The 18,614-nt window shown below is 40.9% G+C and overlaps 1 protein-coding gene across 2 annotated transcripts in view; it reads left to right on the top strand.

Annotated features, from left to right (window-relative positions):
- The window catches only part of NOA1 (P-loop containing nucleoside triphosphate hydrolases superfamily protein), a 49,527-nt gene that overhangs the window by 9,147 nt on the left and 21,766 nt on the right, over positions 1 to 18,614 (top strand). Inside the window, exons 6-7 of one of the 2 annotated variants that reach the window (XM_088962306.1) lie at positions 11,083 to 11,103; positions 11,456 to 11,527. In XM_088962306.1, the coding sequence (XP_088818432.1) occupies positions 11,083 to 11,103; positions 11,456 to 11,527 (93 nt within the window). The remainder of the gene's footprint in view (positions 1 to 11,082; positions 11,104 to 11,455; positions 11,528 to 18,614) is intronic. The other variant, XM_088962307.1, reaches the window with a different exon arrangement.

The raw sequence follows: 18,614 nt of genomic DNA, 5'->3' as shown, positions 1-18,614 counted from the left end.
TAGGGGCAGCCCACCAAATGTTAGGTCTATATGCAGTCCACCTCTCTCAAGACCCTACATACCTGGGACCAGCATTGTGTAATGGCCTTTTCATTCATTCTGGAGAATTTTATTATCTAAAAATGGATAACTCACCTGAGAGAAGATAAAGAAGCCTTCACCCATACATGTCTCAAAACCTGCAAGCCCAGCCAAAACATTAAAACACCATACCAAGAGAAAAAACTGAACACACCAACCAGAACCAACAATAAAATAAAGCCCCACGATCTAATACGATTAATGACTCTAAAATACTTGATATACCACCAAACCACCTGATCTTCAACCTTTTCAAAGCAAACAAACAAAAGATCAAACCAACTAAACTTTGAACTTCCCTAAAGCCATCCAGCACTTTATTAAATTATTCAGCTTCTTCAGAGGTAAATGCAAGAGCCTCAGAGCTTCTCTTGAGACCTTGTTTTGGCTTTCTTCACCTTTTTGATAGGCCTGATCCTGAACAAACCTCATTTCAACCTGGCGAAAACTTTAGAATCTTGAATAATATGATGGCGTTTATGCCTACTTAAGTGTCTGACCACATTAGGATAATAGGCCAAAGAAAAGTTGTCATACTAGGAGTTTGGATTGGAGAAGCTTCATTACCCTTGTTATTTTTTTTTTTGATCAATAACAAATTCACATTAAATTAAGGAGAAAAATAATTACAACACTGCAGAGAGAGGTAAAAAGACTTAACTCTCCCACAGAGAACAAAATAAAAAATTACAATACAGCCCAAAATATTTGATCCCTTCTCACCCCCTGCTTTGCCAAAGTGTCTACAAAGGCAATTGCTGTTCTCTACACCCACTGAAACTGGATTTCCAGCTCCCTGGTTAGCCATTTAATTTCCCTCCTCTCATTAGCAAATTTCCATAGCCCACTATTCTTCTGTAACTAGCTTAGAGTCACCTTCAACAACAAGCTTTTGTATATTCAGCTCCTTTGCCTTCCTTATACCCTCCAGTGAAGCATAAACCTCAGCTCTAAGAGAGTCCCAATCCCCAATGGGACCTGAATACATTGCAATCACCCTCCCATTCTCATCTCTGAAGATCCCTCCTACACTTGAAGGACCTGGATTGCTCTCGTTGCTCCCATTAAAATTTAACTTTACAAAACCAAGGTCTGGTGGTGACCAAACAAGATACACAACAGAATGAGCAAGAGCGGAATTTTCCACCTCCACCCAGCTATTCAGCAAAATCCCCATAGAGACATCATTACACAGGTCCGAAGATTTTAACCACTGCACCACCCTAACTATTATTACTTCAATAATACCATCTTTATTTCTTTCACTTTCAGAGAAAGTCCTGTAATTCCTTTCCTCCCATAAAGTCCAGCATATAGCAGCCCTCACACACCTCCACAAAATCCGTCCCCTTTTCTTAGGCCATCTAAGGAAAGGACTAAACAAGCTTTGAATATTCGACGGAGGAGTCCACCTGCAACCAAATAGAGAAAGAAATTAGTCCCAAAAATCAGAAGCAAAAGGGAAATAAATTAATAAGTGGTAGGAGCTTTCACCATTAGCTTTGCAAAGAATGCACCAATTAGGAGACAAGCACCAAAAATGCCTTTTTCTTTGAAGTAAGTCACAGGTATTATATCTTTCCAAAAAGGCTTCCAACAAAAAGCTCCAGCCCTTGGAGGGATCGACTCATCCCAAAACCTCCTTTGCTGGAAATTTTTTTTTTGTAGAGTTATTGGTTGAAGGCAAAAGGGACTTAAAAAAGGAAGCACAAGAAAAGGTTTTGGAGGGGGTAAGAGTCCAAGCTCTCTTATACCCCTCAGAGGTATCCAACACCACCCGATTCAATAATTGGATCAGGTTCATGACAATCTCAATTTTTGAATCCCTTATTCCTCTCCTTAAACCCAGATCCCAATCAAAACCAAAGTTTGACTCAGATGGGACTAGAAAATTACACACAACCTTACCTTTGTATCGGGAGAGGGAGAATAAAGACGGAAATTGGTCCTTTAAAGGTACATCATCCACCCAAATATGCTCCTAGAATAGAGGTCATACCTAATGTGTTGCAAAAAGGACGTAAGAATGGCATGTATAGATTTCTAAGGGGAGGCTAATAGACCTTACCACAGTTCGAGTGTCCCAACCATCATCTGCTTGACCATGAATGCTCAAGATTACCTTAGTCCACAATTTATCCCTCTCTCCTCCAAACCTTTCATTTTGATCAATAACACTTTCATTAAATCATCAGTAGAAAATTTACAGGAGGAAGACAAACACACTTATCTTCCAAGAGCCACAAAGAGCCTCATAAAAGGAAAAAAAGAAGAAAAAGAGAAAAGAAGACACTAAAGTTACAGCTTAGCCCAAAACAGTGAATCCCTTTCTGCCCCTTGTTTAGCTAAACCGTCAGCTAGGGAATTAGCCGATCTTTTAACCCAACATGTCTTAACTTCCATCTCCCGCACCAGCCACATGAATTTCTTCCTCTCATTGTTGTACTTCCATAAACCATTTTGATCTTTAGTCAGCCACCCTATCATTGCCTCTGAATCCCCTTCAATTATGAGTTTCTTGATGTTCAACCCCTTAACTTTCCGGACTCCTTCCATAACTGCAAAGATCTCAGCTCTAAGGGAGTCACCCACTCCAATTGGGCCTGAGAACATGGCAGAGATGACCCCATTTTCGTCCCTAAAAACACCTCCAATCCCCAATTGCCTCGGATTTCCTCTATTGCATCCATCAAAGTTTAATTTCAAGAATCCACTAGGTGGGGGAGTCCAAGCCACATTCATTACTGACTTGGTCTGTGTGCAATTTGCAATTTCACCCCACTTCCTCAACATGTCATCCACAGTGTAGTCTGTGAATAGTTCCAAATATTTCAGCCATTGTACCGCCCTAATATGTATGATAGCCCTCAGATCTATTGCTCCTCTTTGGGTTTCTGAGAATATCCTGGAGTTTCTTTCCTCCCACAATGTCCAACATATTGCAACCCTTAGTCTTCTCCACATTATCTTTCCCCTTTTTATCCGCCACCTGAAAAAGGTAGGGGAGAAAAGGCCCTGCAAGTGTGATGAGGGATTCCAACTGCATCCAAATAAGGAGGAAGCCCAATCCCATATTGACATCGCAAAGTGGCAAGACACCAGTAGGTGAAAACCAGTCTCCCCATCCGCTTTACATAGAACACACCACTGAGGTGACAAGCAAGTATTGGGTCTCTTCTTTTGGAGTAGATCACTAGTGTTGATTCTTTCCAGATAGGCTTCCCAACAAAAACTACCAACCCTAGGAGGTATTGCTCTGCACCAAACCTCACCAACAGGGAAAGGGGGGAAGGTAGGACTGGTGGACTGACTTAAGACTTTGAAGAAAGAAGCATAAGAGAAGATGCCATTGGGGGTAGGTGTCCAAATTCTAGAATCCGCTCTAGTAGGGTCTAAGACAATGTTATCAAGAAGTGCAATAAGGCTAGAAATACTGTCGAGGTCTGAGTCCCTCAAATCCCTTCTTAGACCCAAGTTCCACCCAATCCCAAAAGTGGAAGAGGACGAGGTGATGAAAGACGAGACCGGCTCATTTTTCAAATAAGAAAGAGCATACAAAGAAGGAAATTGATCCTTTAAAGGGACACTCCTCACCTAGGTTTGTTCCCAAAATTTTATGGAGTTATCGGAATTCAAGTCATACCTGATATTAGGGGAGAAAACTAGTAGCAGGTCATGAATGGCTTTCCAAGGAGAATTGCTTGTGGTCTTAGCTCTGATTCCAACGTCCCATCCATTGTGCTCCAGCCCATGTATACTTGCCACTATTCTAGCCCATGGCTTCTCCTTCTCCATAGGGAACCTCCACAACCACTTCCCCAACAGAGTCATATTCCTTCTCTTGATACTCCCAAGCCCCATGCCACCACAAGACTTACTCCTACATACTATCTCCCAGCTAACTCTATGATCCCTCTTCTCCTCTCTTGGCTCTCACAGGAAATCTCTCATGAGCTTCTCTAATTTGTTAGCAACCTTCACTAGGATTTTAAACATCGATAGGAAAAAGATGGGTAAGTTAGCAAGCGTGGCCTTAATTAGTGTAGTTCTCCCACCGAGAGAGAGGTAATTCTTTTTCTAGGATACTAGTCTTTTTTCAAACCTTTCCACCACTGGGTTCCAAAAGCTCTCTCTCATGGGATTATCACCTAATGGCAACCCTAAGTAGTTCAAATGCCACTCCGAAACTTCACACCCCAACACTTCAGCACTCTCCCTGAGCTCTCCCTCCTCCAAGTTCACCCCCACTATACAACTTTTCCCAAGGTTAACCTTCAAGTTAGACATTTGCTCAAACAGTTGTATCACCAATTTCAAGTTCCTGATAAAGCTCACATTACCGCCTTCACAAAATAAAATCGTGTCATCAACAAACTGTAAGTGAGTGAGGGGGGTTTCCACCCTCCCAACTCTCCAGCCTCTAATGAGCCCCCTAGAATCTGCTATTTGAATCAGTTTCCCCAAGACCTCCGCAATTAGAATGAACAAGAAAGGAGACAGGGGGTCTCTTTGTCTTATACCCCTACTGGCTGGAAAGAAATCTACCACTGTCCCATTCACTAGCACTGAATAATGACAACTCTTGACACAACCCATGATCCACTTGCACCATCTAGCCCCAAACCCAAATTTAGTCAAAACTCTCCTCAAGAAATCCCAGTCCACCAAGTCATAAGCCTTTTCTAAGTCCAACTTACAAACCACTCCCTTCTTCTTATCCCTCTTAGAGTTCTCCACACTCTCATTAGCAATTAAAATCTGATAAGTAATTTGTCTTCTACTCACAAAGGCTCCTTGATAGTTTGCAATGATATCGGGCAATAACTTCTTCATCCTCAAAGACAACACTTTTGCAAGGATCCTATACAAGCTATTAACCAAGCTAATTGGCCTAAAATCCTTCGGATGGGATGCATCTTTCTTTTTTGGAATTAAAGCTATAAATGTAGAGTTCACACCCGGATTGACAATTCCTCTTCTGAAAAACTCCTCAAACACCTGTAAGAACATCTTTCAAGATATCCCAACAGTCTTGATAAAAATCCATTGTGAACCCATCCGACCCTGGAGCTTTTGTTCTATCCATAGAAAACACAGCCTCCTTGATCTCTTCTAGAGTAAAGCTTCTTTCCAACCGTCTCTTGTTCTCCACCCCTACATCTGGCCAGTCCAAATCTTCTACCCACACCCTTTTACTCACAGGCCTTCTTAGAATAGATTTGAAGTGCTCCACACAGGCCCTGGCAATCTCCTCTTGTTGTACTAACTCGACTCCATCTACTACCAATTTGGAGATAAAGTTCTTCCTTCTTCTGCCATCTGCTAGAGAATGAAAATACCTAGTGTTTCTGTCTCCCTCTTGCAACCACTTACACCGAGATTTTTGCCTCCAACTAATTTCCTCCTTGTGCAGACAATCATCTACATATCTTCTCAAATCTCTCCTGAGATCATTGTCTTCTTCTCCAAATTCTCCCCTTTCTTCTTTAGAGTCAAGGCTTTCAATCTTATCCATCAGATCTCCCTTTTTTTCTTCTATCCTCTCAAACTCCATCAAGTTCCACTCCTTGATTCTTGCTTTCAAGAATTGTAGTTTCTTATGAAATCTCATCCCCTCCCATTCCACCAGTGGGTTACAGTCATGCCACCACTCCCTCACTTTATTAGTAAACCCTGGATGAAGTAACCACATATTTTCAAATCTAAAGGGGGTGGGACCTCCACACCTTCTTTCTTCCTTACATAATACTATGGGCCAGTGATCTGAGGTCACCCTTCGGAGAGCTCTAGAAGCCAAGGTTCCCCAATGCTCTTCCCAATCCAAAGAGAACAGGAATCTATCCAGTTTAGAGCAAATGAGTTTAGATTGGAGATTTGACCATGTAAATGTCTTATGGGCTAGGGGAATCTCTTTAAGCTCAAAGGCATCGACAAAACTGTTAAACTTCCTCATGCTTTTTGTCACCCTCTAGTTAACCTTATTGGACTCCTCCGAGAATCTGATCACATTGAAATCCCCACCCATGCACCAAGGCCCATCCCACAACCCTCTAACATCAGCCAATTCCTCCCACAACTCCTCTCTCTCTCTCTCTATAGTCATTCGGTCTGTAAACATATGTGAGCACCCATGTATAGTCATCCTCTTGCTGCTTAAACTTCAGAGACACCGAGTACTTTCCGGTCAACTCCTCCAGGCCTTCCTCCACATCCTTCTTCCACAGTTACAATCCCCCCGGAAGCACCCCACGAGGGAGTAGTCACCCAGCTAATTCCCCTGGCTTTCCATACACTCCTTGCCCATTTATCATCAAACTCTATTCTCTTAGACTCTTGTAGCAGCACAATGTCTAGGTCACACCGTCTTATTACCTCTTTTATTGTCGCCCTCTTCCTTGCACTCCCAATTCCCCTCACATTCCAACTAAGAATCTTCATTCCGCTTCTTTTTAAACCCCTTGTCACCTACCACTACTTTCCCCTTTTCTTCTGTCTCCCTTTACCCCGAGCCTCTTGTCTCCTTTTATATTATCTCTTCAATCTCTCTAGTTCACTCAATCTCCTCTTCTTTATTATGATCTTCTCCTTCCTCTTCTATAAGTTTTCTTTCAACACATTCAAATCTTTTAACCTGCAACCTAGCTTCCCTACAAATTTTGCTATCATGTCTTCTCTCACCGAGTCCACCAGCCCTACCCTTCCTACAGAATCCCCTCCATCTCTATCCACCTGCCCTTTCTTCCTCTCCTCTGGTCCCACCTCTATTCTTTCTTCTCCATCCACCCTCCCTTTCCTATTACCTCCCTCCAACCCTGCTCTCTCCCCGTAGTCCTCTCCATCTCTACCCTCATTCCTTTCCCTCCTCTCCACTAACCCCTCCCCTCTTCCTACCTCCCCTTCCCTTCTCCAGATCAGCTCTCCTTCCACTTTCTTAAGCACTCTTTCAATAATTTCCCATGCTTTTTCACTCCTAAACCTTCCTTTCGGCACCTTCCCACCTTCCTTCCTTCCGGTCTCTCCCTCCTTGGAGAGCTCGTCTGTTGGCTCGGCTACATATTCATGGGCTATAGGACATGGAACAGGAACGAAATCTGGAACCAAAGACACTGGAGACACATTAGTAGCACAAACCGAAATCACTTGGTTACCTGGGACTGATGGACAAGCTGGAAAAGGACTGCTCCCTGCCTCCCTCTATTGTTCCAGAGGTTGGTAAATATTTATCTCCCTGAGTTGGTCGAGAGGTACTTTTGTCCTTTGGTCACCCTGGTGATCTTTCCACTCTACCCCTGGTTCACCCCTTGATGGTGTGTTCCTGCTCTGCCCCTTCTGATACTCCTTGCACACTCTACAGAGCTTCATTTTTCTTTCGGAAGTTACCTAATCCTAGATCCCCATCAGCCTTACTTGTGGAGGCTATTTCCCAATTCACCCTGTGATCCTTCCTCTCCTCCCCTAGTTCCCACAAGAAGTTCCTCATCAACTTTTCCAAGACCCTACTTATCTTTACTGGGATCCTAAAGACTAATAAGTAATACACTGGCAAACTAGCCAATGTAGACTTAATCAATATGATCCTACCACGCAAAGATAAGTAATTCTTTTTCCAAGAGGCTAAATTCTTTTTCCAAGGCTTCAACCCTCTCCATTATAGCTCTCTTTGTATTGATCCTCACCACACAGCTCTTATGAAAATTCACCTTCATATTAGACATTTTCTCAAACACTTGAACCACCAACTTCATATTTCTGGCCCACCTCACATCCTCCCCCTTCAGAACAAAATCGTATCATTAGCAAACTGCAAGTGAGTGATAGGAATACTATCTTTTCCAACCCTCACCCCCTCACAAGGCTCCTCGCATTTGCTCTCTCTATTAATTTCCCCAAAACTTCTGCAATCAAGGTAAAAAGGAAAGGAGATAGAGGGTCCCCTTACCTAATTCCCCTAATAGCCGGGAAGTGGTCCACTACAGTTCCATACACCAAGATGGAATAGCGACATGTCTCAATATACCCCAAGATCCATTTGTACCATCTCTCCCCAAATCCAAAACAATCCAACACCTACACAATTTGTTTACTTCCCACAAAGGCCCCTTGATTCTATGATATTAACCCTGTTAGAACCTCTCTAATTCTTTTAGACAGGACCTTAGCAAAAATTTTATATAGTCTATTAATCAAACTGATGGGTCTAAAGTCTTTGGGGTGACTTGCTTCAACTTTCTTTGGAACCAAAGCAATAAAAGTTGAGTTCAGCCCTGGATCTATCACCCCCCTCTGGAAGAATTCATTGAAGATTTTAAGGATATCCAACTTTAGTACCTCCCAGCAGTCTTGGTAAAAGGCCATAGTAAATCCATCCGGTCCTGGTGCTTTGGATCTATCTATAGAAAAAATTGCTTCCCTTATTTTCTCCAGATCAGAACTTCTTTCAATCCACTTCTTAGCCTCCTCAGACAATTTTGGCCAATCCAAGTCCTCTATCCAGATTCTCTGATTTAAGGGCCTTTGATTATAGACTTAAAATGCTCCACAAAGGCCCTAGCAATCTCACCCTGCTGCGTAAGAGACACCCCATCATTCTCCAACTTGGAAACCTTGTTATCCAAAGATAGCATTTATATATCTGAAGGGATATCTGCACTATCATTTTCTTTGTTTGATAACAAAGAAATTTTACTTCCAAAATGAAAAAAAAAAGATGCAAGAGACAGAGGAAACCTCAACAAGGAAGATCAGGGCAAAATCCATGAGGTAAAGAAAAAGATAATTGTAGATAATTAGAACTCATATAAATATTTTTATTACACAATGACTCCCTATCAGAAAGATGATCGAGAAATCTTTGTCATTTTCTTACTGACCATTCTACATTTTGGTGATGATTTATTTGTTTTCTTTACAATTCTAATAGTTTCTTTGGTTGGGTTCATTAGTTTTTTTTTGATAGGTAAAAATAAAATTCATTAAAAGGAAAAAGAAAACGAATACAAGCACCAATTGGGTGTTAAGATAACACCCCAACAACAGAACAACAAAGCAGATCAATGATTACAGAGCAGAAACAATAGAAGGCCCCGACGAGCTTAATCTTCCACTTCAAAAGCATCGTCGTGCCCATCATCAGCCTCATTCCACGCCTCTCCACCTTCACCTACAATGGGCTTCTTGAGGCTCTCTTCTCTCTTGCTTCTTTCAAAAGCTTCAAAGCCCTTCTAGAAAACTCCTCTCCTCACAAAAAAATAGGCCTAAATTCTGTCCAACCCTAACATCCCTGTCTTCCAAACTCTCAATATCCACCTTTCCTCCTTTCTCCTTCACCCTGCTAGATGCAGGGTCAATTAGAATTGTCTTATGATCCCGATCAACGTCAGCCTCCTTTTTTTTCCGACTGCAACCTGGTCACCACACCATCCACACGAACTGAACATGGTTACAGATCCTCCCCCTCTATAGGCAACCTTTTGGGGCAAATGTAAATGTATGACCAAGGAAGGTGCTGTGTTAAACCTGGAGCTCCCTAGTTTGTCTGATTTAGTGGGTCAACTTTTGATGGTTATGAATGTTCCGTGTTTTATCTAATCATCTTCATCACCCAAGTCTAATCCTAATTATTTCTTCCAGCCACATGATTCTTGCTTACTAAGACCAATTCAGGACTCAAGATGATAAAGAATATGCAGTGGTTTGTGCCTTCTTCCAACCTGATGCTACCTTCTATTTGCAGTTATAGGACTTGCACTGACATGCAAATTGCAAAACCGTTGGTTTATCCATGAACAAAAGCTCTTTTTAATTTCTTAGTGATGTGAGATATAATATACTACTAGGAACTGAGATTTTTTTTGATGGATATACTGGGAACTGAGATTGGGAATATGGAATTGCATTAGATGTTTTACCTTTTTCTTTCATACATGTTTGTAGTGAAAGGAGCATGGGAAGGCAACCTAGTAGTGCAATTCTCCTGCGTATAATTGGATAGCTACTATAAGCCAAACATACTAATTTATGTCTTTAATCCAATTTAAGTTCTCTCTGTTGTGGAAGTTTGATTAATATTTGCAGCTTTTTTTGTGTAAACTTTCTTGCAATTAATATCTATTCAAGTTTGCAAGAGAGTTAAGATCTTCATTGCTGCATGATTCAAACTGTAGGCTGTTGTTTCATAGTCAAAGTGCTATCACTGAAGTGATGAATGGTTAGGCTCTCATGTCAAAGATAAAATTGGAAAGTTTAAGCACTTAAACTAGTGATTTACTAATGAAAAAGATAGATCTCTTTGGATCTTGATTGTGATTTGTCTGTTTTTGACACTACAACTATTTTCATGGAGTTAGTTATAGGAGTAATTTTTCCTAACTTTTAAAAGTCACTACTGTAATTTTTTTTTTTATGTAAGAAAAAAGAAAAAAGTAATTTATATGCCTAAGGAAGAGTAGTTTTACTATTGCATTGGGCTAGCCATTCTTCAAACTTGTGGGGCAAAGAGAGAGTTTGAGAATGCTGTTTAGTTGGTATAATGGACTTCCAGGTGCCCAGGTCTTTATGAGCCTCATAACTTCTACTGGGTTCTTAGCCTTGCATTATGCCCTGCCTAAATATGTGGCCAACACCATATAATTACATGGGGTTTTGTTGTTGTTGTTGATCAATTACCAATTTATTAACTGAAACATTATTCACTGAACAGACATGATTGCTTCGCTTATTTTGATGAAATCTACCAATAACTTTGACCAATCACCCCCCCCCCCTTTTCAAAAGTGAATTTTGATGTTTTGATAAATATCAGCTATTTAGGTTACCACTTTTATGATCCTGGTTGATTGGTTACAAGTTTTTTAGATATCTTGAGGATAGGATCCTAAAGTTTCATGTTACATCATTCAGCTTTGGTTATTATGTTGTGAAACAGTTTGTCTTTGTACATGCATTTCATTGAACTTGTATTGTACTCAAAGAAGGCTATTGACAGTAAGGATTTTTGTGCAGGGCCGGGACGTGTACATTCTGGTAGTACAAGCATCTGAACTACAAAGTTTATAGTTGATGTGCAAAGTAGTTTTTCCCTTAAATTCTGGTTCCTCATAGTTACATGTTTTAATTGAAATTTCTTTGGATTTCTATTTACCTAAGGATTAAATGGCTGCTTATATTTCATAGTTGGCTTTAAGGAAATTTATTTATTTATGTGAACTGGTTTTGTTAAGGATAGGAAGTCTTTAAGTTCTCAGTACACCAACAACAGCAAATTCCATTGCTCTAAGGACAACAGCTTAGTTTAATTGTTGAATGAGGCATCAAGGTCTACTCAAAGAACAATAATGCAATCTGGGAAGTGATTTTTTTTTTTTTTCTGTTCCAGTTCAATTATTGGGTGGTCATTATGTCTGACCTTTTATGGATGAAAAAAATTCACCAAAAGTGCTTCTTGATGGTAATAAAGAGTGAGACTCCATTCTTTATCAATATACATGCTTAGAAATGCAAAATCCCTGCAATGTGGTTAAGTTTTGGAAATTAAGTTTAACACTGTACATTGCATAGGGATCAGTTTATAATGAATCTGGCATCTTTCTCCATTCATCAAAAAAAAAAAAAAAATCTGGCATCTTTCTCTTAGAAGTCAAATGCTTCTTTTTCTTTGTTTAGTTCATGCACATTATGTTGTTTTGTGATTCTTTGATTGGAAACTGTTAATTTTATTGATTATGGAAAAGGAACAAATTACATACAATAAGGGTTAAGCACCCTGTAGGTGTAGGTTATCATATGCTACCTAGCTTCTTGCTTAGTGCTTACACTCGTTCAATATACAACTGTCCCAAAGATAGATAGGCCATGTTCACCCCTTGTTTGGCCATTGCATCAGCCAATGAGCCAAACTACTTGCAGACCTTCAGCTACAATGCTTGACTAACTACAACCACCCAAGATTCCCCCTCAGCCAATATATTTATAAGGTTGAGGGATCTTCCCAACCTTAGTCCCTGATTGCTGACAATTCAACTCTTGTAGAATTCCAAAGCCTATGGGCCCTGAGTAAATTAAATAACGATTCTTGATTTGTTTTACTGGATTTTGAGCATTGATTATTTTGTCTTCATGCTTCATGTTTTTTTCTCTAATTTCTAATTTTGTGTATTTATTTATTTTGGTCATAAGCATAGCTTGATTGATTTTTTTGCTTATAGTTGATCAAAAAAAAAAAAAAACTGAGACCTTCATTTTAAGCTTTTATTTGAAAGAACCAATTGTTTTGCTAAAGATGAGGTTAATCATACAACCATCCTTCCCCTCTCTCATAATTGTGGATGTTTCTGCACATGTTTAGGTCCATTGGATGCTCCATTCTAAGCATAACAAAGCAAGACCGCAGACATGTGGGAGAGCGTAGATGTAAAATTAGTGGAAGCCGTGGACTAAATCAGATTCCAGAGTGTTTGTATGACCAAAGAATATCAACCAGGATATAAGGAAAATTTTATAAGATACTACAAGGCCAACAGCGTTGCATGGAGCAGAGTTTTTGGCAGTCAAGAAGCAAGATTTTCAAAAAGTGTGGCAAAGGTATTGAACTTTGAGATGGATGAGTGGCAAAACTAGAAAGAATAGGACTAGATTTGAGTGTGTTCGTAACATTGTTTTCAAGGTGACAGACACCTAAGCAAAAAGGTGTTCATGTGGTCTGGGTAGTTAGAACCATCCCAGCTTTTTCAACGTTAGAACCTAGAAATTTGCACTCATTTCAGGAGTTGGAGTGAGTCCCTTTGCCATTTGTCATGGTTGCAGGTCCATTTGACTATAAGTTAGAACTCAAGTGTTTGTTAACCATCCCATCTTTTTCAAGTAGTTAGAACCTAGAATTTAGAATTCATTTCAGAAGTTGGAATAAGTTCTTTGGTCATGGATGCAAGTCCATTTGACCAGTATTATGCTTGAAAATGTTCAAGAAACATGTAATGTTGACAAATTTTCTGTAGCTTTTGAGTATCTCTAATATTTTGAAATACCTCTAATTTTCTTTTCAAGTGAAGGAATGGAAGAAATACCTCTAATTTTCTTTTCTGTAGCTTAATGCATTCCTTCAAAGTTAATTAAGCCACTCATAGTCCAGATGACTTAATCTTTTCCACGTGCTTCTAATTATCTTTTAAAATGAAGGAAAGGAAGAATCTTGAGTCCATTATTGAATCTCTTGACAGTGTGGCCGGCCAGAAATAAGAGGAAGAGAAAAGAAGAAAAGAGGAGAAGAAGAGAAGAGAAGAGAAGAGAGGAGGGAAGAAAGAAGGGTTTTGTGGCCGGCCAGAAATAAGAGGAAAAGAAGAGAAGAGAAGAGGAGAAGAAGAGAAGAGAGGAGGGAAGAAAGAAGGGTTTTGCAATGTAACAGTGCTGGTGGCACCAGCCTTTATTTTAATATATATAAGGCAGCAGAAATAACAAGGGAAAAGACCCTTGTGCCCCTGAGTACAATAATAGACATAACAGAAAGAAAAAACGAAATAAAAAAACACTTTAATTATCCAAACAGGCCCTAACACCTGCAACTAAGTTATTTTAACATTATTCTAACACTCCCCCTCAAGTTGGAGCATAGATGTCAATCATGCCCAACTTGTCACACAAATCTTTATGCCGCACATGATGGAGACCTTTGGTGAGGATATCTGCAAGTCGTTCTTTTGAGCTGACATATGGTGTACACACTTCTCCACTTTCAAGTTTCTCTCTGATAAAATGCTTGTCCACTTCAATGTGTTTCGTCCTGTCATGCAGAACTGGATTAGCAGCAATATTGATGCCAACTTTATTGTCACAGTAGAGTGACATGCTTACTGCAAAACCCAGTTCACCTAACAAATTTCTTATCCACATGATTTTCGCAACCCCATGAGCCATCGTTCTATACTCTACTTCAGCACTGGATCTAGCCACCACACTTTATTTTTTGCTTCTCCGTGTGACAAGGTTTCCTCCTACAAAGACACAATACTCACTGGTAGACTTTCGGTCATTGACAGCTCCTGCCCGATCTGCATCATTATATACTTCCACTTTTAAGTGACAGTGTTTCTGGAACAACAAACCGGCTCCGGAAAACTTCTTGAGATATCTCAAGATCCTCTTTGCAGCCTCAAAGTGAGTTGTCCTAGGGCTGTGCATGAATTGACTAAGGACGCCCACTGCATAGGCAATATCAGGCCTGGTCATAGACAAATACAAAAGTCTCCCCACGAGTCTCTAGAACATCTTTACATCTTTCAAAAACTCTCCCTGACTGTCTCCCAGATGGTGATTAGGTTCAATAGGTGAATCAAATGGTTTTACCCCCAACTTGCCTGTATCTTCTAGAAGATCTAGTACATATTTCCGTTGGGAAATAAAGATGCCCTTGTGAGAGCAGGCAACTTCAATTCCAAGAAGGTATCGTAAGGGGCCTAGATCCTTTACCTCAAATTTAGTGGCTAAGAATTTTTTTAGTCTCTGGATTTCAGCCTCCTAATCTCCTGTGATCACTATGTCATCCACATACACAATAAGAGCTGCAATTTTACCTTCACCTCTTTTCACAAACAGAGTATGATTTGACTGGCATTGTTTGAATCCCATTGGTTGGACTGCTAAATGGAATTTACTAAGCCAAGCCCGAGGTGATTGTTTCAACCCATATAGGGATTTTTTTAACCTGCACACCTTTTGTTCACTGCCTTTGGCACAGAACCCTGGGGGTTGGGTCATGTACACTTCCTCTTCCAAGTCACCATTCAAGAAGGCATTCTTGATGTCCAATTGGTGAAGATCCCAGTCAAGATTTGCTGCCAAGGAAAGGAGAATCCAGATAGAGTTCATCTTGGCTACTGGAGCAAAAGTCTTTGCATAGTCCACTCTATATAATTGTGTGAAGCCTCTTGCTACCAGTCTAGCCTTGTACCTTTCAACAGTTCCATCAGCCTTGTGTTTCACTGTGAACACCCACTTGCACCCCATTGGTTTCTTCCCTTCAGGAAGGTCTACCAACTCCCAAGTACCATTTTTGTGCAAGGCATCAATTTCTTCCTGCATTGCATCTGTCCATTCAGGTTTTGACAAAGCTTCTGTCACGGTCTTAGGAACGGGGACACTATCCATAGACAAGAGAAAGGCACGGTACGAAGGTGAAACATTCTCATAGAACACAAAATTAGAGATAGGATGATTAGTGGTACAAGATCTAACACCCTTTCTCTTAGCAATAGGAATATTAAGATCATTGGTGACAGGGGAATCAACATTTAAAGGAGCAATGGGAGCAAGTGTAACTGGCCGATGAGACAGATCTGCCTCGGGTGAATCCGATGATGTTGGTTGCATAGTGTCTGGCTCCACGGCTCTTGAACTCTACTGGCTCTTATGGCGATGATGAAAAACTTGGAACAAAGGAGGATTGGGTAAAGGAGGTAGTTGAATCTGAGTCGTCGCCTGTTTCTCCTCAACCCTACTCTCCCCCTGAGGAGAAACCGAGAAAAACGGTTGACACTCAAAGAATGAGACATCAATGGAAACATAGTACTTGCGGGCAATGGGATCATAGCAACGATACCCCTTTTGAGATAAAGGGTAACCAAGAAAAACACAAGGAATAGCTCGAGGATCAAGCTTACCACGAGTAGGGGACAGGTTATGGACAAAGCAACGACACCCAAAAACACGCATCGGAATGGTGGACAGCAGGGTTGTAGGGAACAAGAGCTGATGTGGGGCCTTATACTCTAGTAGCCGAGAGGGCATGCGATTGATGATATATGTCGCACACAAGACTGCATCCATCCAGCACTGTTTTGGCACATTCATATGAATCAACAAGCCACGAGCAACTTCGAGAAGGTGACGGTTCTTCCGTTCAGCCACACCATTTTGTTGGGGTGTCTTGGTACAAGAGCTTTGCTGAAGTGACCCACTCAAAGCAAAAAACTTCGTGGGATCACTATGGAAATATTCCTTCACATTGTCCGACTAGAAGATATGGATTTCCGTTTGGAACTGAGTGAACACCATGCGTTGAAAATATTTCACAATTTGTGGCACTTCATCTCGAGACTGCATAGGGTAAACTCAAGTGTATCTAGATTAATCATCAATCAAGGTAACAAAGTACTTATAGCCAGTCGCAGTAGGTAGAGTAACAGGGTTCCAAACATCAGACAGAATAAACAATATGAATTGGAAATTTAGATCTTTTATTTCGTAAAGGTAAAGAACTTCTACAATGCTTACTCAACTGACAATTTTGACACTGTAACTGACTCAGTGACAAGGACTCAAATAACTTTGGGAACGTAACTTTTAATGACTCAAAAGAAAGGTGACCTAAACGACTATGCCATAAATAGGCCTGACTCTCACTAGACGAACTCATGGACTCTGTCGCCACTAGACCAGCATTATTCTCCAACACGTAGAGACCATCCACCGTGCTTCCTCTACCAATCGTCTTCCCCGAGGTCAAATCCTGAAACACATGAAGACGGAAAAAAAGTGACTGAGCAATTCAAAGACCGAGTAAGACTACTAATGGACAACAAATTAATAGGTAATTTTGGAATGTGCAGTACATTAGGAAGATTAAGGCCAAGTGAGAGAGGTATGGTGCCTCGACCAGCTATGGTAGAAAAAGAACCATCAGCCAGTCTTACCTTATCTCTCCCAGAGAGAAGGTTATATGTCTGAAACAAATTTGACTTACCGGTCATGTGATTTGAGGCTCCAGAGTCAATAAACCAAGGAGAATCAGTAGTATGAGATGACACATGGAAGGCTGTGGCATTACCTGATGTAGACGCAAATGAGGTAGAAGGAGTAGGCCCATAATCCATTTGGCGGAGAATCCTACCATTCAATTCCAAATGTTCGTGGAAGGAGTTGATAATATTTTCCTTAGGGTTAGAACTGGGATGTCTCTCCTGAGTTACTAAAGGACTAGTCTTTGTTGATGCCATATTAGCTGAGTTATATCTTTTTTGATTCTGCTGGCCTGGTTTCGTGCCCTGATCAGGTGTTGACTTCTTTCCCAAATCCTGTGCCCATTTAGGTTTTCCATGGAGATCCCAACATGTATCTTTCGTGTGTCGTGTCTTCTGGCAGTGAGTGCACCAAAGCTTACTCTTATAATCTGATTTTTTCTGAGTGTCACCCCTTTTAAAGCCACCTCCGACATTTGTATCTGAATTTCCCCAGACAGCTAGGGCAATTGACTCCCCTTCTACACCATTCATCACACTTCTTTTGCTTTCTTCTGACTGCACCAAGGCATACACCTACTGGACTGATGGCAAGTCTTTACTACCCAAGATCTGCATCCTGATGGACTCATATGACGGATTCAACCCTAGGAGGAGGGCAAACACTCGTTGATGAGATACAAGTGACTTATAGGCCTTTGCATCTTCATCACACTTCCAATTCACATTCTGATAGTGATAAATTTCTTTCCATATTGATGTCAAATCAGAATAGTACGTCGAGAGACTCCTCTCCCCCTGCTTGCAAATAGAGGATTCAGCTTGTAGTTGATATATCTTGGCATAGTGTCTCTGCTTTGAATAGGTGGACTTCGTTTGTTCCCATATCTCACAAGTAGTTTCAGCTTACATAAAAGTCTTCCTTGTGGCAGCATTGAAACCAAGACCCAAGACATCACCATACTGTTCTCTTGGTTCCACCTATCATGCTCAGCACTTCCATACTTCGGTTCCTTCACTCTCCCATTGATGTATTCTATTTTCCCCCTAGCAGTGATGTAGAGTTTTATTCCCCTAGACCACTCAAGGTAATTCAGACAATCAAAGGGAATAACAGCCATGGGAAAACTCATATCCATTCCCCCACTCACTCCATTGTAGCTCCCTGAAATTTCTGAAGTAGCAAAATTCTCAGTCGACATGTTCAAACAGTTAATCAGTCCCAAACACCGGACTTAGGACCCCTTCTTACTCCACAAAACAATGCTCCACGCAGTTCACACCCACACACTTGGGTTTAACAACCAGGTTGAGCACAAACAGTACCAAATTCCGGACAAAACAGAGGTAATATTCGGCAGATTTCAGACCTGTATAGTTTTAACAGTCCCAACCTACCAGAATTCCAGAATGTCTAACGGCCACTAATCAGCAGGAGAGATCCTTCTTACTTATAGTCAACTCAAACCATTGAGAAAACAGGTCATCCTTACCTACAGTTGTCTTAGCACATGAACAGGATCACACGATCCAAAAAAACAGGGGTTACACAGGTTCGACAGCATTTAGCCACCCAGACTCATAGGGTTTTCACTCGGCACATGACCAGGGAGGGTAAAGAAGAGAAAAACAGGGAGAACTGTACCAGTTGTAGCTATTTTTTTAGTCCAGAATCAGCGCCCAGGTTCTGCTAGTCTGTTCGATCTGTTCTCTGGGTTGATCGATCTGCTCTCTTTAATCAGTATTCTCGCTCTGATACCATCTTGACAGTGTGGCCGGCCAGAAATAGGAGGAAGAGAAGAGAAG

This window comes from Nelumbo lutea, chromosome 1 (assembly GCF_056320005.1).
Source record: "Nelumbo lutea isolate HS-2025 chromosome 1, American lotus-T2T, whole genome shotgun sequence".
Classification (NCBI taxonomy): domain Eukaryota; kingdom Viridiplantae; phylum Streptophyta; class Magnoliopsida; order Proteales; family Nelumbonaceae; genus Nelumbo; species Nelumbo lutea.
The sequence above is the reverse complement of the archived record's forward strand: the minus strand, read 5'-3'. Positions and strand labels throughout refer to the sequence as shown.